This window comes from Cyprinodon variegatus, unplaced genomic scaffold (genome assembly GCF_000732505.1).
Source record: "Cyprinodon variegatus isolate N-32 unplaced genomic scaffold, C_variegatus-1.0 Scaffold530, whole genome shotgun sequence".
NCBI lineage: Eukaryota > Metazoa > Chordata > Actinopteri > Cyprinodontiformes > Cyprinodontidae > Cyprinodon > Cyprinodon variegatus.
The window spans coordinates 421,966-447,870 of record NW_015150983.1 but is presented as its reverse complement, the minus strand read 5'-3'; the positions used below and the strand labels follow the sequence as shown (position 1 = coordinate 447,870).

The following is a 25,905-nucleotide window of genomic DNA, read 5'->3' as shown; positions in this document are numbered from 1 at the left end:
ATAAATGATTTGAATCATAATTTATTTTAACAAGATATATTTGCTTGTTTGAAAATACTTCCAGTAGTGAGTAATGCAATCATAGCAACTTGTTACACTTTACATCAAACTGTGTAGATTAATTTCTGGTATCACGCTTATCAATATTTTTACAAAATAAAAAAAAAAAAGTTGTGTTTTATATCATCCCTATGCTTTGGAAACACTTTTAATTATATATACAAGCTGTTGAAAGGAACAGTTTTGCACTCTACATGCATAGAGTAGTATAGTCTTTCCCCTCTCCCGCCTCTTCCTGTGGACTGTTGGCTATCTGACTGATAAAAACCTACCACACTTTTCAAGTGCTAATATGATATTAATAAATGTATTCCTTTAGGAATATTTCTTGTCATGATTGTGCNACTCATTCCATTGGCAAATCATCTCATTAACCTACTAAAGTTAAGGGTAAATGCACTTAATTTGAGACAGTTTTACTTATTTCTAGATCGTTTTTCCAGTGAAGGAAAAGTGGGGACTCTAAAGAGGGAGTACAAAGTTAACATGATGCTTGCGTAATTTAAAAATAAAAACATATACAATCTATATCCATAGAGTATACAGTAACCTTATATCTGCCAGTGTTTTAAGTAACATTTCTTGATTATGCAAAAAATCATGTCGTATTAAAACTGATTCTAATTTGCATTTTTTAAATAAATGTCACCAAATAAGATTTGAATCATATTTGATTTTAACAAGATACATTTGCTTGTTTGGAAATACTTCCAGTCATGAGTAATGTAATCATAGCAGCTTTCATATACTTTACATCAAACTGTATAGATTACTTTCTTATATCAGCTTTATCAATATTTTCGCAAAATAAAAAAAAGTAGTTTTTTATATTATCCGTGTGCTTTGGAAACACTTTTAATTAGATATACATGCTGTTGAAAGGAACAGTTTGGCACTCTAAATGCATAGAATAGTATAGTGTTTCCCCTCTCCCGCATCTTCCTGTGGACTGTTGGCTATCTGACTGATAAAAATCAACCACACTTTTCAAGTGCTAATCCGATATAAATAAATGTATTCCTTCAGGAATATTTCTTGTCATGATTGTGCCCTTTGTGGACTTCTGTTTACGTTTCAGTTACACTTTGATTAATGTCATTCTGTGTTTTCTTGGTCAATGGTTTCTATTCCATTTTGTGTTATATTTACGCAGTGTTGATTTCTTGAATTACTCTCTGTTGCCCCCTAGTGGCAGTCTCCTTTCCCATAGCTCCTTCTAGTTACTTCTGTCTATGCCTGCTCCCTATTAGCTAATTAGTCCTCCCTCCCATTGTTTTTGTCTCATATATATATATATATATATATATATATATATATATATATATATATACACACCTCCTGTTCAGTGCAGGATCCTCGTCATTTTTTTATTTATTTAATCCTTCCTCGTGTCTCCTAGTTTTTGTTTCTTAAGTTTTCTTGTCAATCAGATCTGGACTTAGTATTTTGCATTTTGACTTTTTCATTCAATTTTGCAGGTAATCTTCCCTGCCTCATTCTACTCTGCATTTGGGTCCCCTGCTACATCAACCAACCCTTGCAATTTCTGATTGAATACAGATCAGACAGTGGTGGTATTGAAACGTTAAGGAACTGAAAATCAAATAAAAGTATTTAATTAAATCGCAAAGGATTGTGCAATGGCGTAGCTGTCTGGCAATTAGTAAATCCCAGGGTACAATCAAAGATGCTTGCATGTTCTTCCTGTGCATCAAATAATAATTTTTTCCCTCCGACATATCAATAATAATATTACTCAAAACATATAATTAAACAGAGGGGCGTTTTTTTTTTTTCCCACATAATTATATCTATAATTTAAATAAAAAATACACTGTATTAAAGATTGAACAGCTGCAGAACACTGAACTGCTATTTTAATACAAATACTTTAAATCAAAGGTTTATTTTTTTGTCAAGGTGGTAATGCCAGGAAAATTTCTATCCAACATATTAATATATATAATATTTTAAATTTTCTTTAAGATATTACCAGTTCTTCTCACCCCAAAAGTGAAAGCAGCATAAACACACTTACACTCCTCACCACGCACACACTAACACACACAGCCACTGGCACAGATGAGTGCGTCTAGCTGTCCAGCCATTTGACTAGCTGTCACCAAGTTTAAAGTAGCCAATGAAGCAAGCAAGCAATACCTGTCACTTTCTGCATATTGTCAGCGTAAGCGGCTGAGAGCTACACTGACTGACACCTTAAAGCACCATGTGAAGTGCACATGTAGGGCAAAGCTTGTAGGGTCTCTCTCTGCTGTAAAGCGGAGATACATGTCATGAATATGCAAACCCGGGAACCCACATATTCGGAGCAATCAATGCAACACACACGTAACAGATCCACTCGAGTCCAATGGGAGCTATATCTGCAAACTCCACACCATAATACACAGATGCTAATTTTTGTATATTGTATTTCACATATAATAAATAACATCTGCTACTGTATATTTGACCTATTAGTGTGAGTGATATGTCGCTGTTTTTCCACAGAACGCTCATTTTCAGGTTTGTGTCATCGCTCATGATTGCAGTTTATATCCCTATACACGTTTCAGTGCGCTCCTATGTTTGACATTTTAAGTCTGCTGGGCTTATATTCATGTTTGCATGCATGCATGTGTGTGTAGCATGCAAGACATAAACACTGATGATTAATAAATCATTACACATGCATTAATGATGCCACAATGACAATGACATACAAGGCAACTGCTGTGGGACTTTATGGAGTCTCATTGTAGAGATTGTACATTGCCACATTAAAAACTGTAATAGGGGAAATAGTTTGTGACGCTATAGTAAAAAGGCTTGACAATAAGAGGATGTTTGCAATTTTCAAAGGGTAAGGAGGAGAAGTAGCGGAGAGCAGAAGCAAAGGAGGAGCCTCAGCTGAGTGGATATAAGGTGTGGAGGATTGAATGGGCGGCATTTTAACCAACACAAGCTGCAGCTCCCCATCTGCTGCCATCATTACCATTAAGAGTCTCTAATTTAAACTAATTACTGCTGATGAGGAAGTAAACAAAGCCCATAGAGTTTGTAGGATTTGGAGAGAAAGATTTTTTCCAAGGAATGGTTTTTATTTATTTTTTTGTTTATAGGGAGACATTTGCATGTGTTACTGAAAGATCCAAGCTCTCTGATGTAAATAAGGTTGCAAGCGACAGCTATAGTTTATTTTCTAAAGTCAATCAACCTACAGTAGCAGGAAAACAACATCTAACTGATGAATAAGGATGTGGATGAACTCCTTTTGCATTGATGCAGCATTTACAAGAGACCCTCAGCCTTTCTATATGGTTGGTTCTGGTTCCTCTTGGCGATATTTAATAAATACCTTATAGGGCTGAGGTGAAGGCAGTTAGCAAGCCACTCAAGCACAATGAAGCAATTATATATTAGCAGGTATTGCAGGTTTTGGTAGTTTGAGCTGATGCCAAGTAAGACTACAATGAAAAAAAAGAATGCAACCAATTTTTTACATTTACTTAATTATATTAATTTGCTTCAACACAATTGTTTTATGTCCTGCCCTGCTAACATGAAACAATTGCGTTAAAGTAACTAAATATGATTAAGTAAATGCAAAAAAAAAGTTGCATTATTTTTCCAGTGGTGATATTTAGATTTCTTTGAGAAAAATTGCCTTTTATTTGTTTGTTTGTAAAGGAAAAATAATGGTTTTCTCATTAAAACAAATGTAAGTGAAACATAGCAAATTAATCATAAAAAGCTGCATTGGATTTGATTTTTTTTTACTGGAACTGATTGTATGTATTGTCTATGTAGCCATAGAGCTCACAGGGCCTCTGAACTCACCGTGGTGGTTTTAACTCGGCCTCCAGGCTGTGTACAAGTCCATCCAGATTTATTGACTAACAGGTCACAGCCTTCGTCCTCCAAGCACGGAACCATCTCACACCACTGCCTTTTTCGAACGATCCCAGCTGCAGAGGAGAAAAGAGGGAGAACGGTTAAAGACACGGAGGAAAAAAAAAAACCACTAATGCAAAAAGATTGGAAAAAAGATGGGAAAGTGAAAAAAAATTAGATAAACATTGGGGATAAAAGGAAACTAAGGGATGAGTTGAAAAATGTGAGAAATAGGCAGAGAGAACAAAATCGTAGAGAGAGAGACGATTCAGTCAGGTAAATAAAGTCAACCATTTCAAATTATTTTTATGGAGGTTAACAGTCTCTTTGTGTTTTTAAAAAATTCAAATAAATACACCTCTTGGGAGCTTTAAGCATAACAAGAGATAAAGAGCAGCAGTGATAAACATGAACTGATATGAAAGAATAAGCAAGATGAATGTTATGTGCAAATTGATTATGCATAAAGAAGTCATTTTTGATTTTGTATTCAACACATGCTGAAAGAATATAAGGCATCTTTTTAACTATACTGAACACTCTTATGAAACTGCTTAATAATTTATCAGAAAAAAAGTAAGTGGTACAGGTGATGACTCAGCTAATCATTTGTCAAAAACGTATTGAATTTATGTACTTTAGACAGCCTGCTAAAGTTTAAATTACGCATTTGGTGGATGTAAATAGATAGAAATGCTGATCTATTGGGATTATTATTACTCAGTACTAAGATTTTCTTGAAAACTGTCAGAAAAGAGAACAAAAACTAGTAAGTAATCATTGTTTTAGACAGAAAAAATGTATTATTGATGCAAGAGGAGAATGGTAGACGTCTTTAACTGAGTTTACAGTACTATAAAGTCCACAATATAGTTCCTACTCTATACTGTACAGTGTAGTGATCGAGGGGTTAAAGGATAGGGAGGATATTCAGAAACAGTCCATATATTTTAAGTCAGAAGTTTCTTCATAACAGCTTTAACACTGACAACTAGAGATTGTTTCTGCCCAAAGCTGTCATCAAAATTGCTGAGAGGACATTTAAAAATGTAAAGTTACAACATTTAATTCCCATTTAAGCTTTCTTAAAGGGTCTATATGGGTCAGTTAACTATGTTCAAATGCAATTCCTTCCTCAAAATCATGGACAAAGTGGTATTTTGCTCGATCCATGCTTCTGTGAGCTTCTGTGAGATTTGCTGTCTGAGTTCTGCTGTCTGATCATCATCCCTCTCCTCTCCTGTGAAAAATAGTGGATGAGAAATATCCACATAGAAGACCCCTTCAGGTAACACCTACCTCAACCGAGCTGTGCCAGAACTTTAAAAAAAATCACCCACTTTCTCTAATCAGGGAGAGGTGATGTAAGGCAGAGACAGCTTGATGATTCTGGCACAAAGTGGCTCTTTCAGCAGGTACTCGGCGCAGGGAAGCAACTTTTCTTTTAAGCTAATTTCTACATCCTAAAAAAATAAAGCTGTCTCAGAATGTTCAGCTGTCAGAAGTGGTAATATTGCAATGTGGTAAAATGGAGGGAACCCACATGTGGTCAGATAGGGTTCTGAAAGGGTTATGTTTTGGGTGGCAAATAATACCCACAAAGTTCTAAATGCATTATTTAATCATGCATGTGCCTATAGTTGATTAAAAGATTAAAAAAATATAAGATATGTGATTTTTATTTCAGTTTGAATGGAATTGAGGAAAGCCAACATCTGCTCAAATAACTAGTTGTTACAACCTGATATGACATTTTAACTAAGAATGGGAAGCTAAGGTTATAGTTCACAAAAAAAAGGAAAGAAAAATCTTTTCAATGAGTGTAGATTTATATGATTACTGTATATTCAGATGGTGAGGTTTTTTGTTTTTTGTCTAAATATAATTAAAGAATATGTGGGTTGCATTCATCCCAGTTTTCTTGATCAGTTCAGGAGTCCAGTGGTACAAAGAATATTTTCTAAACACACTTCTACTGCCTCTATAGCGACTGATTATAGATTAAATTCCAAAGCCCTCCTTTCTACTATTTTCTCCATTTCTTAACAGCCACAGAATACAAGTCTCATGATAGCTACAAACAGCAGGATAGTTAACGATGTTAAAAAAAACTCATTTTATCTGAAATGTTTTCTTCAATAAGAAAATTAATCCAGTGTACTTCAACAGTATCAACAAGAAGTAGAACTCAATATATTTGAGCCCATTTGGGATAACCTAGAATTAAAAGATTCACATTTTGGATAAGCAATCGACAAACTGTGAAGCTATCATGTCAATATGGACGGAAATGTTTTTTAAACCTTATTATACCTCATGCAACAGAGGTACCTTGGATAGGTCCCCAGTCCATCACGTGGCGGGATAGACAACTAGATATGCATACGTTCTATATTAGAAATAACAAGAGAATAAACCAATTAACTGAGCAAACAGGATTTTGAACTACTGAAGGGAGCTTGATGCACATGATCATGGGGAATATGCAATGTTCATGCAGGATGACTCCCGGCAAGGATTTGCACTCAAGACCATCTCTATGAAAGACTACAGTGCTTAACAGGATGCTGCCGTGTTTACATTCATAACGGAAAATTTATCATTTCAATTACATAGTAAAATAAGATTCTTTACTTCCACATCCATAAAGCTTAGTGGATTTCTCTGCATGTACTGACACAAGTTTTTTTTGTTAAACAAAGGTAAGCAAGTTGCACAGTAGCAATCCTTACCTTCTGTTTTACATGCACTTGAAAATGAAAAAAATATATATATAATAACATTTATCAGCAGAACGAAAGTTGTCTTTTTACAAACACCAAAAGATTTATGAGGGTGTAATTTATACAAATCTGTGACCTTTCCAGAGTTATGGATAAATGGTTTTATTTATTGCCTCAGCCTTAACAAACACTTGTTTCACACAGGACTAATGGAGACCTTGAGTCCAGTGGTCAAACAAAGTGAGAAAATAGGAAATGAATAATTCATATAAAGCAATATTCTCACATTCAGAATCCTCCAGAACAACGATTTATTCAACAGCCACCCCTTGAACCTACTCTTGTGTGTTCAGTGAGTGTTTGCAGGGAACCCCTGATTTCTGAAGGCATAAAATGCCATTGGAAGCAGTGAACATTTTGTGTCGCTTTTCATATCCAATAAAACTTTCAGAACTGTTGTGCTGTGCCGTTCCTTTCAATGCCTGCTTCTATTGTTTCCGTCTGGATATTGTCATGAGTTTCGTCCTAAGCCTTTGTTCTGCAGACCAGTATCTCACTGCAAGCAGTGTGCATGAAATGAAAAGATAACATTCTGTAATACTTTACTGAACCTAAAACTATCTACTTTGTCAAAGACTGTCAAGATACCAAGAGCAAAGAAGAAACAAACATTCACTTTAATCACAACCAAAGGCTTGTTATACATTTGATAATACTTTTAAAAAATGTTTTTCTTGAAGCAGATAACCTGCGTTAGTTAAAGATTTAAAAAGGATCTCCGTTGTATAGTGTCCCATGATAAGTGAACATAATTAAATGGATAACAAAAACTAAGTCTAACTGTTAAATAGAATAAAAAAAACTGGAAGTTGCAAGCTTTCTGTTAGTTGTTCTTTAACATATAAAGACATGATAACATTTCCTTGAGGCAATGCAGATGTGTTTTGATGTTCTTCAGAGGGTAAGAAGCTAATTACAATACCCAGCTGCTTAAAGGGATTCAGGTAATTCGTCATAGACATACTTTCACGATTTCTATATATTTCAAGGAACTGCATATGTTGCTCAAATAAGTATAGGAGAGGCAAGGAGAGGCTAGAGGGGGCTCGATTAGAGGTCTGGAGTCTGTTCCTTTCCCAATTCAAACTTTTGTCCTTCAGGATAATTGTGTACACCCTGGTCAGATCACCAGTCTGTTGCAGGGCATCACAGAAACATATAACCACAATTTAGAGTTGCCAATTAACCTAACGGTCATCTTTTTGGACTGTGTGGGGACGCGGGAGTACCTGGAGAGAACCCTCTTATGCAGGGACACTGCAGGGAGAACATGCAAACTCCAAATGAAAAAGACCCTGGGCTGGCAATTGAATTTAGAACCTTCTTTCTTTAAAACAACAGCACCACCGTGCAGCTCATAGTATCAAACATACAAAAATCCAATCACTCTCTTTCTGTGCTTTGTTCTTTTATAGTACACTGAGTTTAAAATCCTCCTTAACTTTTTCTACATCCTTAGTAAGGGATTGGATCCTGTTGGGACTAAACAAGGTACTGCTGAGTTATGATACTAACCATTCCAATCCCTCATGAAGGATGAAATAAAAATCACTTTACAATTCAAATTCTACTGTCATTGCCTTTTTTAGAGAAAGTCTTGGAAAATGGAGACTGTAATGTCACTTGTGCTTCAAATATGAACCCATTGGTGCATCTCTAAGCCCCAGAAGTTTCCTTAGATAACTGCTACTGTATTTGATTGAAAACTACATACAAGAAAACCTTTGACCTCTTAAATATCCATCTAATGTACAATTATAAACTACCACAAATATAAAAAATAATTTATTATTTTATCTAAAACAGAAAGAATTGTTCAGTCCAGTTCAGATCGTGAAGAAACTGCTATGCCTGAACGGTAAACAGGAAAGGAAAAACAATCATAGATTCTTTTCAAAGCCAATATCAAACTAATGAACACATCATACGGTTATGCAGATATTAAACTCTAAAAGCTTGACTGTTAACATTCCCAAAGGTATAAAGTAAACCACAATTTCAAAAGAAGCCCTTTAAAAAAATCTTCAATGAACTTTAAAGACCTCCAGATGACTGGCAATTACATATAAAGATATTACTGTGTTTATGAGAAACAGGAAAAATGTTCCATGATAAATTTTAAAGGATCAGAACTTAACGCTACAACTTTCCCTCTATTAAAACCATAACCTTCAGATCACCTCTTAACAGAACAAATGGTGATGACACAAAGTATGAGAAGAATTCCTCATAAGTTCTGCGACATTAAGGCTCCCCACAGAGGTTTCATTGTAAACAAACATGATCATTTTTGCTCTACAAAAACTCAACAGGGTTCATGAAAATTATGGCTGCAGGACAAAAACCCATTAGAGAAAGTGAATTCAAGGGTCATTATGTACTCTATGTGGTATAATGAGGTGCTTTTTGGGATAATAAGAAAGTTTCCGAAGAAAATATATTTCGCTACAGCATTGTATATATAGGACGGGTTAAATATTAATACTAACACAGTTTATAGTAACAAAGACATTAAGTAAAAGGCAAAGACTTCACTGAAAGGACAACTACACAGCCTAACAAAACTCGTGAGGTATATTTGTCTAGGCTTTCCTCAACTCTCTCTCCATTTTGCTATCCATCCTAACATTCATATCTCATTCCATCCACCCATCCTCTGTCTTATTCTTTGGTCATTGCTGCCCCCTGATTAAACACTTGACTTTCGTAGACTAATACAAATGTATTTTAAACTAAAACTCCATTTTTGATAAAAAAGAACTGTAGGAAACCTGTATTTATACATTATCCAGCATTGGAATGGTGCTGTAGAGACTATTTTATGTTTTTCTCCAATTGGGAGAGTAAGGCTGATAAAGAAAGTACTCTGAGTTAGTAGTTGTACAATAACTTGATTAAATGTGAAAGCATTCAGAGAGTACACCTTTGCAAGGCAATGTTTTGTCTGGGTGGCGTTACGGAGCATGTATACTTCATACTTTTGCATTGTGCTGGCTTTCTCACGCATGGGAATGCTTTTCACTTACTGTAGCTACCTATAAATTTACTCTAAGGGCACCTTCAACACCTTTCTTCACCCTGCATGCAAATCATTAGAGAGAGTGAAACTCAAAGCCATTATCTCCTCACCATAAACAATATGTATATAGCAATCAATCTGTTATACATGCACACCCTCTCAGAAACCACTTGGCCAAATAATACATGTATCATTAGCATAGTGTCAGCAGAGTAAGGAAAGAGCTTTAAAATGACACCAACGTGAAGCATTGTTATTGTATAGAGAATTTTGCTGACAAGCTTCTTGAGGTTGAATTACTTGTGAGGGTTACTGTTTTTTGTGCCTTGAGGCCTTCTGGACACAAAAACCAAAAATATATTTTCTGCATTGAAGGCATGCACACCTTGTCCCTATTTAGGTAAGTAACATACAGTACATAAAATACACAACATAGAATAGAATAGAATAGAAAATCCCTTTATTGTCCCACAATGGGAAAATTGTGGTGTTTACGGCAGCAAAGGCCATAGTAAAAGTCGGCCCACAATGTCCACCTTAGAAAAGTGTATAAAAATAACGGACAAGAAAATAAAACAAATAGAGTATTGTACTGTACAGTGTTTTACAATATAATACTCTGTATCTGAAGAATAAAAAATCAATAATAGCTGTGAACATTTTTAAAGTAATGAATATGTGAACAATAGCAGTAACACCAGAGATGAAAAAAATGAAATGACAGAAGTATGCTTTTAAGTGACTAAAACAGAAACTGTGCAAAAATCATCATCAATGTAACAACTTATTGAGGATGTTGGGAACAGTGATGGTTATAAAGTCTTAGAGCTGCAGGGAGGAAGGATCTGTGATAACGCTCCCTGGTGCATTAAGGGTGCAGCACTCTGTCACTGAAGGAGCTTTCCAGTTCAGCCCCAGCTTCATGCATGGGGTGGGAAACATTATCCAACAGAGATGTTAAATATCTATAACCTACATGGGCTGCAAATTGGCTGATGGTCCACTAGCAGTTTCCTTTAAATGTTTTGATTTTAAATATGTGTTGTCACTGCACTAATAAAGCATGTGTTAAAAAGAAACCAACAATTTCTAAATGAATCTAACTCTAGGTTCCTCTTAAACCAATACTGTGTTGAGAGATGAAGTGTTTTGTAATAGTTAGAGGAAGCACAGGGGACTAAGCATCTTTTCATTCAGGCTTAGAGAGAGGGGTTCTTTTTAGGGAGATAACAGGAAGGTTATATACATTTCAGCTAACAAACTCTGTAAAAAGTATATATTCGCTTATTACGAAATTGAACCATATTGATAGTAGAGGTGAAAAAAAAAGACAGATAAAACTATTTAAATAATATTTTTTTAAATGGTACAGTTCAAGAGAATGAGAAAGCTACAGAAACAAAAAGGCGATTGCGCAAAATACTGATCAGTTAAACTCCAATGTATGTTCACTTTCTCTAAATAACCCCATGACATAAAATGAAAGTACCCTCATAACTCCAGAAAAAGTAGGTGGCATGTCAATAACTGATATATGACATGGTGTTTTCAAAGTTTCAAAAGTGATGATTAAGAGGATAGTTTCATATTTATGTAAAAAAATAGTATTGGCTAACAGTTACCATATCATACCCGGTTATTTGTCTTTACAAATTTATCCCCAAAATATTTTTAATGTGACATTAATGCAGTTTGAAAGAGAAAAAGATCAAAAAAATCCTAATGGTAAATGGCATGTACTTATATAGCGCCTTTATTAAGTTAGGAGACTTGACCAAAGCGCTTTACACTACATTCATTCACCCATTCACACACACACTGATGGTGGCAACCTACATTGTAGCCACAGCTGCCCTGGGGCTCACTGACAGAAGCGGGGCTGCCGTACACTGGCGCCACCGGGCCCTCTGACCACCAGGGGACCATCAGTAGACAATGCAGGTTAAGTGTCTTGCCCAAGGACACCACGACACTGAAAGTCGGAGTCGGGGCTTGAACTGTCAACCCTTCGTTTTCAGGGCAAACTCCTACATCCAACGCCACTGTCGCCCTGATGACTACCAGTCGTTCTTTTTAAAGTAAGTTGATCTATTTCAGAAGTTATTTCTCTGATTTATTTTAGGCTTTCGCTTACTGTAACACCTATGTGTATCTTTACTTATTAGGCTTCCATATGTGACAGAAATGAAAACAAATTTTAATGTATATATGGCTCTATAGCTAGCACTATTGCAGTGTATGTAAATGCCATTGAAGGGAGAGAATAAAACATGCCTGTATAAATGGAAAAGGGAAGCATGGGTGAACAAGAGACTGCTCAAAGATATACAGAAAATACATCACAGAGGCAAGAGAGATAGGAAAAAACTTGTCAGGTGTAATAACCCAACGTCCGACAGGGTATTCAAGAGGGTTTTTTTTTTATTTGGTTATTTAATCTGTTGCTGTGAATTCATATTATGAACACTGTCAGCAAGGTCACTTATTCATTTCACAAACGGGTTTGTTTCACTTCTGAATTGCCATCCAGCAGGGGTGACCCTCAGCTGTTAAAGAGGTAGACCAATGCCTGGTAAACATCAGTAATGAGGGAATGAGTGTCGTGTGTACAGGCGATATTGTCTGCATGTATACTACAAATGTCATTTTTGACAGCAGGCCCTACAAACCGACTCTATCAGTAGCGACAGCTGAGAGATAAGCTATCACAGGCGCGTCAGACGAGATTTAATAAGGATGGCAGCACAGACATTTCAAGTCGACACAACGCAATTCCAGTTGCTTTGAGAATTGATTAATGGAGATTTGACCTGCTGGTATTGTAGCATTTTGACAATAACAGCTTCAAATTACAATCGCACAAATCAAAAATTTCTCATTAACAGAAGGTCAGGAGGCTGCCTGTAATGAATTGTTCTCCAGATTGATGTCAGCTGTCTTACATCTTTGCTTTGCATCTTTATGAAGTGGAAATTTGTAAAATTGTTGTGATTACATCTTGATTATATGTTTGCAATAAAACAAAAACTTAATCGGAATTGTGCAACTTTCTTCAGGAATCATTTATTGATGTGAAAGATTTTTGACCTGATCTAGAAATTAATACTTATAATAGTAAAGTTGCTACAACCTGGGAGATGCATAAACCCAAGTAACAGCTAAAATCTGCTTTGTATGGACATAACCAATCTAGCGCTATTAAAGGAAACAGTTATGCTTTTCCAGCTCCTAAAATCTTGCTTTGCTATTCTATTCCAGCAAATTAAAGTCTAATTTAATGAGATGCAAAGAAGAGTGTGGGAGGTAACTGAATCTTTGTCAACTCTACTGAGCTCCCAGTAACCCAGATGATGGCATCCCACATCTCAATCTGTGCACTACCGATCAGCTGGATGAAAACAAAAGATGATTATATTTTAAAAAGTTAAAAAGAAAGCTAAAAGAAGCACAACAATGTGTTAGTTTATAGCCATACTTGTGATTAAAGAAAAAAAAAACATCACAAGGAATAACATTCAGTGCAATAATCTCATTTCAAGCTGGAGAGCCTCACACTTAGAAAAGCTGCATTTAGAGTGGTTTTATTGACATGAATGAAACATTCTTTGGTGCTCTTTTTCCAGCAAAGAACGTTGATGCTGTGATTTAACATTCACTTGGATGAGTAACCTGTGAAAAGAATTATAGTAATGTTCCTCCTGGGGCCTGGACACTGTCTATGACATAAGCCAGAGGGTGAGCGGGATTGAGAAAAGCGTGAGAGTAATGGAGGAGTTGGGGCAGAGGTGGGTGATAGTGTGCAGGAGGAAAGCTTGACCAGAAGCTAAATGAAGGGAATCTTAAAGACGATTGGCTTCAGCTTCAACGTGGAACATCAGCAGGTGGCCCAGGTGAGGCTGATAAGAATCTTCCAGATCTCCATTACTGAGAAACCACTATTACAGTTGTTCACTGTTTTTTTAAGTTACTATTAAACTAAAAAAAAAATGTTCTTCCTGCAGCAGTTTTTTATACTTTTTTTAATGGTGGTGTTTTTTTTTTTTTTTTTTTTTTGCATCTGTATGGAGTATAAATTCTCCACGGCTGATAGATCAGCATACAGATCTTCACTTTCTGACATATATATATAACCTGAAAACTTTATCAGAACTAAGTTAGATATACACATTACATTTCAAGCAGTTCTTAAAGATAGAAAACAAGCTTCTATGATACAGTGTTACTGCTTTTAAATTGTTTTTATTGTTTTATATTTGTGCATATGTATTAATTGGTTTTATTTTTGTAACCAGGTTGCAGTGTATTGCAGATCTCTGCCCAGGTCCCCCTTTGAAAATGAGATCCAGATCTCAACGGGGTTTACCTGGTTAAATAAAGGAGAAAAAAAGGAAAAAAAAATAGATATGCACAGGGTGATCGGTAAAAAAAAAAAAAAGAACTTGAATGCGAAAAAGAAACTTTGAAAATGTATACTGGTGATCTAAAAAGGTCTAAACAGGGTAACACAAAGGGGAGAAAAACAGAGAGCACACAGGAAAAAATCCTCACAAGCAGGGTGTGTAGAACGATAATCCAAGTGAGGACTGTGATTACTAGCATGCAAGATACAGTAGGTGAGTAGATGAAGCGATCAAAAAAATCTGCAATCTGAAAGAACAAAAAGCTCATGTAGAGAAATTGCTCAACATAAGTAACAACAACACAGGAAAAATTGAAAATGAACAGGGCCCAAAGAAGGTCCTGCAACAACCCCAGGTCCAAAACACTCATTTTCATACAACACATACAATGGTTAAAAAAAAAAAACAGTAAATATGGTCAGATAAAGTTATAATTTATTTCTTTAATCATATATCTACAGGTTTAAATACTGTAACTTGAGCACCTTTAACATTTCCTTTCAAATTAATGTTTTTTCTATTGCTTTAGACTTTATAGCCAACAAAGTAATATTCAAAGCATCTGCTTTGAAAATTCAATTTCCAAGGAAGTGTAAAGACTGTGAATACTTATTTTGATAACAGCTGACTAGTTCAATAAACCAGATTTACCGCATAAGCAACAGGAGAGCGCAAAAGCGAGTTAGGAGGCAAACCTTATCTGTCACATTTGGTCCCGCATCACTAACTAAACTCATCTCCCAGCAGCATCTTGGCTCTCAGTGACACTATCTGTTTCCATTTGGACCATATTACCGCTGTGCTGGTGGTGTGAGGGCACTGGCTTATGTTGAAAAGGATTAGATTTAAGGGAGATATCAAATAAATACATTCTACTCATGCAGGCCCAGTGTAGCCAGCATGGACATATAAAAAAAAAACACAGGTCTGAAACATACGGGTGCGTGTGTAAGCAAAGTATCAGCAGTGGTTTCATCAAAAGGAGATAAAAGCAGAGAGGAGGGGGACATTATAAATGGTTAATAGCAGTCAAACATGTGTACAGCCACCATCTTGGCCTAATAAATTCCGTCTAATGTGATGACAAGCTTGAGATGACAGCAGATAGACAGACGTAAAAGGAAACCAAAAGATAGCCAACAAAAAAAAATAGATTCTGAAATAACTGATGCAAGTCAGTAAGCTCCAAGGTGATACAGTAATGTGTTTAGATAAGATATAACCTTAGCAGGCAGAGGCTTGAGATCCTGGACACCACATCAAAGTGAAAGTTTAATAAATATCTTTTAAAAAGTTTGAATTAACTCTCTATTGCATGAAATATTACATCATAATTTTTTTATGTAACTATTAGTTAAAATGAGCTAAATAACAGATTTATTAAAAAAAAAAAATCTTTGAAAAAAGTTAAGATGGGGATTCATGGGAAATTGTTGTCAATGGCAACAAGATTCAAATTGTGGAAACTACCATAGAATCATTATTTTTACCAAAACCTTATTTTTTTCTTTTCAAAACAAGATTTAACAGATTCTTTTCATACTTAATGAACTGTTTAGAAAAACATTTGTACCTTTAAAATATGAAACAATTTCAGCAGTTATCTAAAATATCAGCTAAAATCAACCCAAAACGTGCTATATCATTCATTTATGTAGTTAATTTTCATTTTTGTCAGTCATTTTTGCCGTTTTATTTTATTCTCTTTATGCCATGTGAAACGCCTCTCAGCAGTGATCCAGAGAAAAACACCACACTTGGAGCACTTAGTTTCAAATTATTATTTCAAGTTACAGCGTTGTCGGATGCAGGGGTCTGACCTGCAACCGAAAGGGTTGATGGTTCAAGCCCTAGCTCTGGCTTTCTATGTCATTGTGTCCTTGGGCACCGGTGGCGCCTGTGCAGCCTCGCTTCCCTCATTGAGCCCCAGGGCAGCTGTGGCTACAATGAAGCTGATCACCATCAGTTTTTGCATGAATGTGTGAATGACTAAATGTTGTGTAAAGCGCTTTGGTCAAGTCCCCTGCATTTGAAAACTGTAAATAATTACAGATCATTTACCATTTACAGCAAAGGAAAGTGTTACAGTATGAAACATTTAGCTACTCATGCACTGAAACTGGTTTCCTCTCACAGGCACAAATTCACACAACCATGCGCACACTTCTGGGGATGAACTATGGTACTTCTATCTGCCTCCTCTGGCTCTCTGATTCTGAGCTGCCTCTACTCTGATACAGGTTTACATCAACCTTGTTGCCTTCATCACTGTCTACCAGCTCATCCTCCCTCTTCTCAACTGGAACAGCTATTTCAGCCCTGTCCCGTTTCCCTCTCCCATAGAAGTAGATGGGATGCATCTTTTATGGGGGAAATTGGACCGATAACCTAAAAATTAACTTAAACAACACAATATTCTAAAAACAGAAAATATTTCTTACCTTGGAAATATAAGTAAAATGTGTAAACAGTCTCAATGTAATTTCATGGCATGCAAGTAAATTGGCCTCCATTGGTTTGAATGCACCAGGACGTTCCATATATAGTTACAGTTGCCATATGGGGGGGAAAAAATTGTATTTTAGAAAAATATTTTAACATCAAAACTGAATTTAATGATACTTAATTAAACTTTACTAATCTCAGACAGGAATTACATTTTTTGTATTTGATTAAAATTTTCCAAAACTCAACATAAATGCGATACTTTTGGCCCTCAGATTTATGACGTTGACATGTCTCATTGCTACATAAGAAAAAAAGGATTTGTTAACAAGATTTACAGTGCATATAACCCCATACATTCCATTTACATCAAAGTAAGATCCTTCTTTTTTTCAACAAACTGCAAAAACATAGGTTTTATATCACAGCCTGTTTAGAAAGTTAGGATAAAGTAATTGTTGCCATATGGCAACATTGTTCAGTGTGCTGAAATGTTGTGCAATGAGGGTAACACTAAATACACAACTCATAATAAATACTTATTTATGCCAATATAAGCCACAGTGTAATTATGACCAGTTTACCTCATGCAGCCTCTTTGATTCAAGGATGCATAGTAGAACCATTGATCCAGGTATGATTCATTGCTGGAAGAAAGTTTTCTTTCTTTCTGTTCCTCCTTTCATTTTAACTTATAAGTCAGTGTGACCTGTCATACAAGACACCTACAATTATGAGTCACCAGCAGGAAAGCAACCCTGAAGCAGCACCAACGCTGAAAAGAGAATGCTGCCTAATCCATAGGGTAAGTATTTTTTCCAGAAAGTACAGTGGCATCTTATGCTACTTAGTTTTATTGAAGTTATTTAATGTTCTTTTTTTGAGGTTGTGTCAAACTGTTCCTATAGGGTTGTTTATGGTTCAAACCATTTATCTTACAGATTTGTCAAATGCCCCAGTACTATGCTGGTAAAGAAAATCCACCTTTTACTACTTTGTTGCTCAAATTTAGTCTTAAACTTTCAATTCCTCAGCACTCCGTACATCCCTATTAGACATTTATAGACAGTTTTGTCTTCTCATTTTGTGGGCCATAGAATTACTAAAACTCTCAGTATTACAAGCTTTTCTTAGACATTGAAGATATTATAATTATGTTTCATTTCCACATTATTTTGCATAAAAAGGACCAGATTGCAATACAGACGAATCTTGTTTTACTCTTTTTGGCTAATCTCAAGAAAAAAGGATAATTAAAAAAAATAAATAAATAAAAAACTATAAAAACAAAAGTTTTTAAATTGCATCACCAAACATAGTTTCTAATGGAGCCTAGGCGGAAATTCAACTGAAGAAACTCATTGCTTTCCTGCATCTGACTGCGACACAGCCAATCAGCTTTGAACCACACCTCCAAGAAAGCCAATCAGCATCCAAAGGTCATCTTGAAAGGCCTCCGATACGCACCTGTCTGCTCCTGTGTGCATGCGGCGGATGCGCTGTGTGACTTCATTAAGATGACACCGTTTCAACCGACATCCAGCCCCTCCTCCATCTTCATAGCTAAAGCCTCATCAGTGTGTCATTCCTCCCAGACTCTTACTGCATTTCCTGTCTCATCTTAACTGGTGCGGCAGAAGACCTCCATGTTGAGCCTGGTTCTGCTGGAGGTTTCTTCCCAACGGGGAGTTTTTCCTCTCCACTGTTGCTTCATGCTTGCTCATCATGGACAGGTTCTCTCAACCTGTATTATCCAAACTGGACTTCCACCTTCCAGGTCCCTGAGTAAAGCTCTAGCATCAGCTCACGCAGTCCACTGGATCTCCCCATAAAGCTCAGCAGACCGTCAAGCTAACCAGCAGTCTACAGACTGACCAACTCCATCTATCTCCACTCCACCACCAGTTTCAGGCCTGGGGGGAAACAGCTCTATTCTTTGCTCCTGTTCATGCATATCTATCAAAATTAAGCGCTATGTTTCCCGCCGAGGTCTGAGCGCCAAAGACAATGTGATTTTATCAATAAATTTCTCGTAATTGTCTTTTCTCTTCGTTTGAGTTTTTCAGATTGAAGTGACTTTATGCAAAATTAGGCCTGATCAATAGAGTCGGCATTCATACAGCAAGCAGACTTTGGTTGCTTACATGTAGAAAAAAAAAAGACAAAAAAAAGAAAAACATTAATAGTTTGCATTTAATACCAGCAGCTTAAACAGACACAAAACTGACTAGTTTCTCAAGACAAGAAACACAGTCAAATCAATCCCTTTTCTATCTGCACCCCAATCCTACACCTTATTACAACGTGCCTCTTCATCGTTTTGATGACCCTGAAATATTGATAGAATCAGCAATCAACTAAAAAAATCAAGTTTGAGTGAGTAAATTGAAATTATATACATTTAAAAGAATAAGTGTTTTTATTCAGAAGAGCAGATTGCTTTATCTAGAAAATAAAAGCACCTATATCAAAGGTTATTCTTAATTTGATATCATGCTACTGCATGAAAGGTACATTCAAGTAAAAAAAAAAATAAACAGTTGCCTTTTTAACCAAATGAATTGTTTCTTTCATTTTTTTAAAGTGGGACATGCATATTACTCTCATATGAAAGCATCTGCATTTACCAGCACCCACAGGTTCATTGTAACTTACCAACCAATTTAAGATTAGTCTGTGCAGCCCTTGATTCAGCCTGGTGGGAAGTAGAGAGCAGAATTTGCACTGCGGATATCCAAGCCCCCACGCACGTGCAAAGTAATCTCTTTGCCGACGTGTCAGGCAACAATGTCAAACAAAAAAGCAGCTTGAAAGAAGGCCCAACTGAGTGCCATTAAGACTGTAAGATTTGCTTTAATCACCAAAATCCCCTCCTATGTCTCCTTTTACAGTGGATCTATTATCTGGATAATTAAGCGTACTATCTGACCTGCCGCGGTAGGCAGACATCCCCTAAAACTGAAGGAGGCCTTGCAGGAATTAGGAGGATGTTCTGCAGCGTGTAAGAGAAAAACCCAATGCAAAGAAATAAATCCCAGTGCTTTGTAATTAGCCACCATCTCACAAGCTCACAGAGCTGAGCTCCTCCTGGCTAATTTTCTTCTTCTCTCTCATCTGTCCCTTCTACAGTGCCATTATTTTTCTTGTACCATTATGTCCACCTCCCATTCGTGCTCGTTCCTTTACTTTCCTGTTTTTCCTCTCTTCACCTCTCCATGCCTCTTCCATTCCAGTCAACTGCTTTGCCTGATTTTCATAAGATTATTCCACCCATTTGGCTGCCTTGATGAGTATCTCCACGCTAAAATCTGTCAAGCCCCCTATTTTAAAAAGCCTGCATTTTCTTCTTCTCTTCCTTTTTTTTTTTTTTTGATGAATTGAATATGTGTCTCAAATAGCTCCTCTGCACTCATGAAACTTCAAGAGGCAGAAATAATGAGATAGCATGCTGACTGACATTTCCAGACCTTGGCCCTGTGTCTGTGTGCATGCATGTGTGTGTGCCTGTGTGGGTGTACTCTCCATGTGTGCGCACCTACTACACAAAGACACCTAATACTCCTTTAAACTCCATAATGCAACATATATAATACAAAGCAAAGAAAAAACATGGAATATTCAATTTAAAACTTTAATAATATTCAGTTGAAGAAAAAAAGTCCAATGGGATTTTTATTTAACTGCTTTCTTTCAGTAGCTTCGTGATCTTAATGAAAAAGCCATTGATGGAAAAACGTAGAGCTACAGTATTTTACAACAAGATTCATAAATGTGAATACTATGAAATTGAAGTTGAATACTTGCAAATGAAGTCTGGGTAAACTATCTCCATTCTTTTTTTTTTTTTAAATATACAGAATTTTGTTTTTTCTCTAATTTTTTTCTGCCTGCCCCCTTTTTTTTTACATTCCATTTTTTTTTTTTTTGCGTTATCCAGGACTGGGTTGCAAAGGCAGCAGTCTAAGCAGAGATGCTCAGACTTCGCGATCCACACACACCTTCTCTGGCTGTTCTGGGCGGACCCCAAGGCGACAGCAGGCCAGCTCAGAGACATGGTCCCTCCAGCATGTCCAGGTGCTTCCACGAGGCCCCCTCCCAATAGGACATGCCTGGAACACCTCCCGGGGGAGGCGGCCAGACGGCATCCGGAACAGATGCCCTAACCACCTGAACTGGCTCCTTTCGACGTGGAGGAGCAACAACTCTCCTTCGAAGTCCTCCCGGGTAACAGAGCTCCTCACCCCGTCTCGAAGGGTGCGCCCAGCCACCCTGCAAAGGAAACTCATCTGTCTCCCCCTACCCTTCAAAAAACTAAGCAAACTGCCCCAGAGAAGTGTGAAATCAAATTTGTGGCTAGATTATGAATAACTGCATGAGTTAATTCAGCAATTCCTTAAATAACCTGGGATTAAATACTTGGATTATTTTCCTAAAACACTTTAAGATATACTTGTTCTGTTACTCAGAACCAGTAGGACCTTTAACTTTCCCTCATCCCTAAGTGTCAGAAGTCCAGCTGTCACAGTGCTGCTTCCAGCTGCAGCCTTCATTCCCTTCACACTATTTATGCTAGGTGCCTCTGTGGTGCATAACTGCCAGGTTGTGGGACATTCCATTGCTTTGGGCTTTTTTCTGCTGCGTGCAAGCACACACTTGGGTGTGTGTTTGTGTGTGTGTAGGTATCTGCTGCACACCAACTGCCGCTGATATCATTTTTTCGCAGATGTGCTCTGACATTTCTTCTCAGCTGAATGCAATCCCGCATTGGTGGACACGTGCTTTTACCACAGACATATACACAAGCACACAAAGCAGAAGGAGAGCCCAAAGGCACAGTCAGCCACCGGATGAAATGTCACGATGAACTGGAGACAGTGGGAAAGAGATCACTTACCAGCAGCATCTAGAGAGACAGAGTACATCAGCTTTGAGTGGTAAATCCCAGACAGATACATCTGGAAGCAACTCACACACAAGATGCAATACTCTACAGACATCATTTGCATTGTGTTTTGTACCTAAGCCTTTACTCGCCTTGCACAGATTAATACTGATTTGCAATCCACAGAAGAGGTAATTCAAGGTGGTTAGAAAATAGAAGTTTGCAATATATCCTGATTTTTTTTTAAAGCTAGAAAATGGTGTGTTAATTTTTGCCATTTTTAATTAAACATAAAATTATCAATTCCACTTTAGACCCCTATCACTAAGCCTTTGTATTGAAGTAAGTTGTGTTCAGTCTGACTAATAATTCTTTTAATGTGTGAATCAAAGACGTGTTATCCTTCACAAAAAGTCACAGGTGAGGATTTCAAGGTATTCTCAGCATTCAGACAGAAGGCGAAGTGCTAAATCCCACAGTGTGGTGCTCCCGCTATATCACAAGCTCATCCAACAAACACTCAATACCTACTGAATTCTTCAAAGACGTTTTGCAGTAATGCAAAATAAATATTAGGTTTTTAGGTTGTGCCCTTCAAACACAAAGTCCATTTGTCTGAGGTGTTAGGCGAGCTGTTAGCAGGCACTAAGATTTGGATTGACACAGTGACACCTAGGGTTTTAAAATTTAGCATGTATAGTAGGTGAAAAAGTTATGTATGAAAGTGAATAAAAGTGCTATTATTTCTAAGTTCTAAGTAGTATGAGAAAATTTGTGAATGATAAAACTGAGGAACACTTTTTGTTATGACAAAATACTTTTTTAAACTGTTAGTATGAGCTTTAAATGATAAAGTTTTGTTCTTTATTACTAGCACTTACAATTATAACTTTTGTTTTGAAGTAAAAAGGAATGGTGTCCTTGACTTCCCTTGATTTCTTTCTACTCAGTTTATTTTATTCATAACGCATGTCATCTGAAGGCAATTTACAAAGACAATACAATCATATCATATAATCTGATTAGTAAAAATGTTTTAGGGACTAAAGCTGTTTGCTTTGAGTCATTGACTTACAGGACATGCTCCTCCTGGATAAGCATGTCGCAACAGTAGATATTCGCTAGCATTTAGTACTCAACTCTACAGCAATCCCTCACAGCGAGCATGCATGTAGCGACAGTGTAGAGGAAAAACTCCCTTTTAACAGTTCCAAAAATATATAATTAAAAAGAATCCACTGGACTTTGTTTCCAAGTGTGAGGACGTTTTGCTTCCCATCCAAGAACCTTTTTGAATTCAGTTCCTTTTAACAGGAAAAAGAACCAACAATCAGTCTCAGTGTGAGTGGATTTCTGAAGAGCCCGACTGGTGGTACATAAAGACAAAACAAATACATAACACAAAAATAGAACCACTGATCTGCAAATGCAATCTATGTGAGAAAAGATGCGGTAAACTAGCTGCACAGGTGGCTCTGTCTAGGAAAGAAACAGCTAAGCAGACAAGCTTGGAGCCAGTTTTCATCTCAAAGAGATGAAAGGAGCACATAAAGTTAGACACATTGTGTTTCCGTCAGCCTTTTCTAATGTGCATTTTGAAGTATTTAATATGAAAAGATTGATGGACATGGCAAAATTTGCAAAAAAGTTTTAATGTTCTAGGCTTTTGTGAAAAAGGGATATTTTGCAAAACGAGAGACGCTTTTTTCGAATCAAACTTTGATCTAACACGACTGATCAGCGTCTTCCCAGATGCTACTATTATGCATGTAAAAAAGACTAAAAGTAACATGACCATTACTAACTACTGTAACATGTTAGTGGTAGAAAAAAATTAGCTCATAGCAACACATTCATTAAAACTTTTATCGTTACTGAGCTGTGGTCTGCACCAGATTGCATCCCTGCTTCCTTTTTGCTACAGCCATTCATGACAAAATAATGTGGATGGCAACATATAAGGCTTTTGTGTGCTTGGTAGCTTGAAACCAAATGAAAACACAGCAACTGCACATTACCTTAAACATTCACTTAAAAATTTCAGTTTAATTGAAACAAGCTAATAAAACTTAAGCCCATAGCTATGTCTGGGAGAAAAAACTGGGAGAAAAAACTTTTTTTTTTATTGATCTCACATTGCAGAAATGTACCTTTGCATCTAACCCAACTCCTTGGGGAGCAGTGAGTTGCCATCGCGCGGCGCCCCAGGAGCAGCATGGGGTTAAGTGTCTTGCTCAGAGACCCAGACTAGCAGTGTGAGGGAGCTTGAACTCAGAACCTCAGGATTCCCTAGCCCTATGCCCTAACCACTAGGCCGCTACTCCCTCTTTCTTTATAATTGACCTTGTGGTGCTTTTCACAACAAATGATATAATTAACCCTAGGCTAACATTACTGGTAGACCAGAAGAATTTCCCACTCTATTTTCATATTTACAAAATATTTTTGACTGATTCTGTTACTCCTCCCAAAAAAACCATGCTATCCATATTAACAGAACAGCTTTCTCTTGATATAACCAAAGGTACTATATCTTTATTATAAAGGCTAACTAATATAACTGTTCAAACCTGCTAAGTGCAAGCATGTGATTAACTGCATGTTTAATTATATTTTCAACCTACCCTGTCACTTTGAGCAATTGTTACTCTAATTTCAGCCCTGCTACAAGATTCTTTTTATAAGAATAATTAGAAACGAGCTACTAAATATATCAGAGTTAATGTCATTTCATTAGAACTTGGAATGATTTGATACAGAATAAAATTATTAAGCAACTATTTAATGCTATATGTTCTTGGGTTATTAAATATTACAAGCATTGACATTTGTCCTTGTTCCTTATCTATGCAAGGGTGCAAAGTGCCTATTTCTAGTAGTGAAGAAGCTGGGTACAGCCTGGAAAGGTTACCATTTCATCATGAAATAAGAGAGAAATACAAGACAAACTATGCAAAAGCACACACACATACAGACCTAGAGTAAGGGGAACATTTATAGTAGATAGATTAAGTAATTTAATGGAATGTGGGTACCCAAAGAAAACTCATGCATGCATGGAGATAAGATATGAACTCCCTCTAGGACCTTATTGCTGCAAACCTTGCCAGAAGCATGCATGAAAGAAACATGCAATAAAAATAAATAATTGAATGTTTCAAATGGATGTATCAAGTTATTTTATATTTTATCAGGTGGTTTTCATGAATAGATGGTAGAATACTAAAACCAAGGGAATGATTTTACAAACTGCTGCTGCATTCATTTAGCTGCAATTCTGGAATGACGATTTGACTGATCAAACCTAAATTGGATAACTTCACATTAATAAGAGAAAAGAGAAAAGGGGAATATTCTGGCAAACTTTTGCTTTCCTTGTGAAAGACAAAAGTGGACCAGCAAACCTTCAATATTTGTGTTTTATTATGACCAAACTAATAGCAGACAGTGATGTTTGGACTAGGGATTCAAGTTTTTGACCAATGAGTTAATCTAAAGATGACTAATCACTTTAATAAAATTGCTATTTTATTAAAGTTTTGAGTTTTATTTAAATCAAGATAATCTTGTCCTAAAAAAAATAAATATCTCTCTCTATATATAGATAGATAGATAGATAGATAGATAGATAGATAGATAGATAGATAGATAGATAGATCCAAATATATATTGCAAATGTATATAAATCTTTTTTCTTTTCATTTGTTTTACAATTAGCTAAGTTAAAAATGTAATACTTAATTGTTAGTCGTATGAAATACTGACAAAAAAAGTTTTCTGATCACATTATTAAGCGTAAATACATTTATAAGAACAAAAAAAAGAAAACAGGGACCTATTAAGTTACTAAATAAAAAAGAATGTAATGTGTGAAAAACAAATGTCCAGCATTAATCCAATACAATACCAGCATTAATCATTTATACTTTTCTTAAGTATTTTGCAGTCTGGAACATTACAAAAGGCTTTATCAAGTGATATTAGTCAGAAAATTGACAATAGTCAACAAAAATAGGAACAAGAACAACTGACATTTATTCTCACTAACCAATGAGTTACATAAACTTCTCTGATCTGCGTAAGATTAGAATTTCTATCAGAATCTGTCATGTCTCATGGTTATTTATTACATATCGTTATGAAGTGTCAGTTATAGAATTTGTCCCGAGTGATTCCTTTTCAGGAAAAAGAACCAGAGACAGAAAGCTTTGGATGCAGGCATGGAGTCCACCTTTAACAAATGCTAGGATCTATCCAGGTTTCTGCTGTGGTATGCCTTCATCTGACATTATTTCTGTTGCAAATATCAGGGGCTCTACCAAAGGCTTTAGGAATAACAACACTGAAAGAAATTCCTTTTAAATAGACACAATAAATTAATCAGATGGAACAATCGTAATTCAAGTAAGAATTAATAGACAA

General features: G+C 36.3%; 1 protein-coding gene across 3 annotated transcripts in view; it reads right to left on the bottom strand.

Moving 5' to 3' along the window:
• LOC107095223 (protein FAM19A5-like) overlaps positions 1-25,905 on the bottom strand; it is a 193,421-nt gene that overhangs the window by 19,288 nt on the left and 148,228 nt on the right. For all 3 annotated transcript variants that reach the window (XR_001481727.1, XR_001481728.1, XM_015391225.1), the window contains exon 3: positions 3,901-4,028. Coding sequence is in view for 1 of the 3 variants with exons in the window: in XM_015391225.1 (XP_015246711.1) it covers positions 3,901-4,028 (128 nt within the window). In the remaining 2 variants the exon portion in view is untranslated. The remainder of the gene's footprint in view (positions 1-3,900; positions 4,029-25,905) is intronic.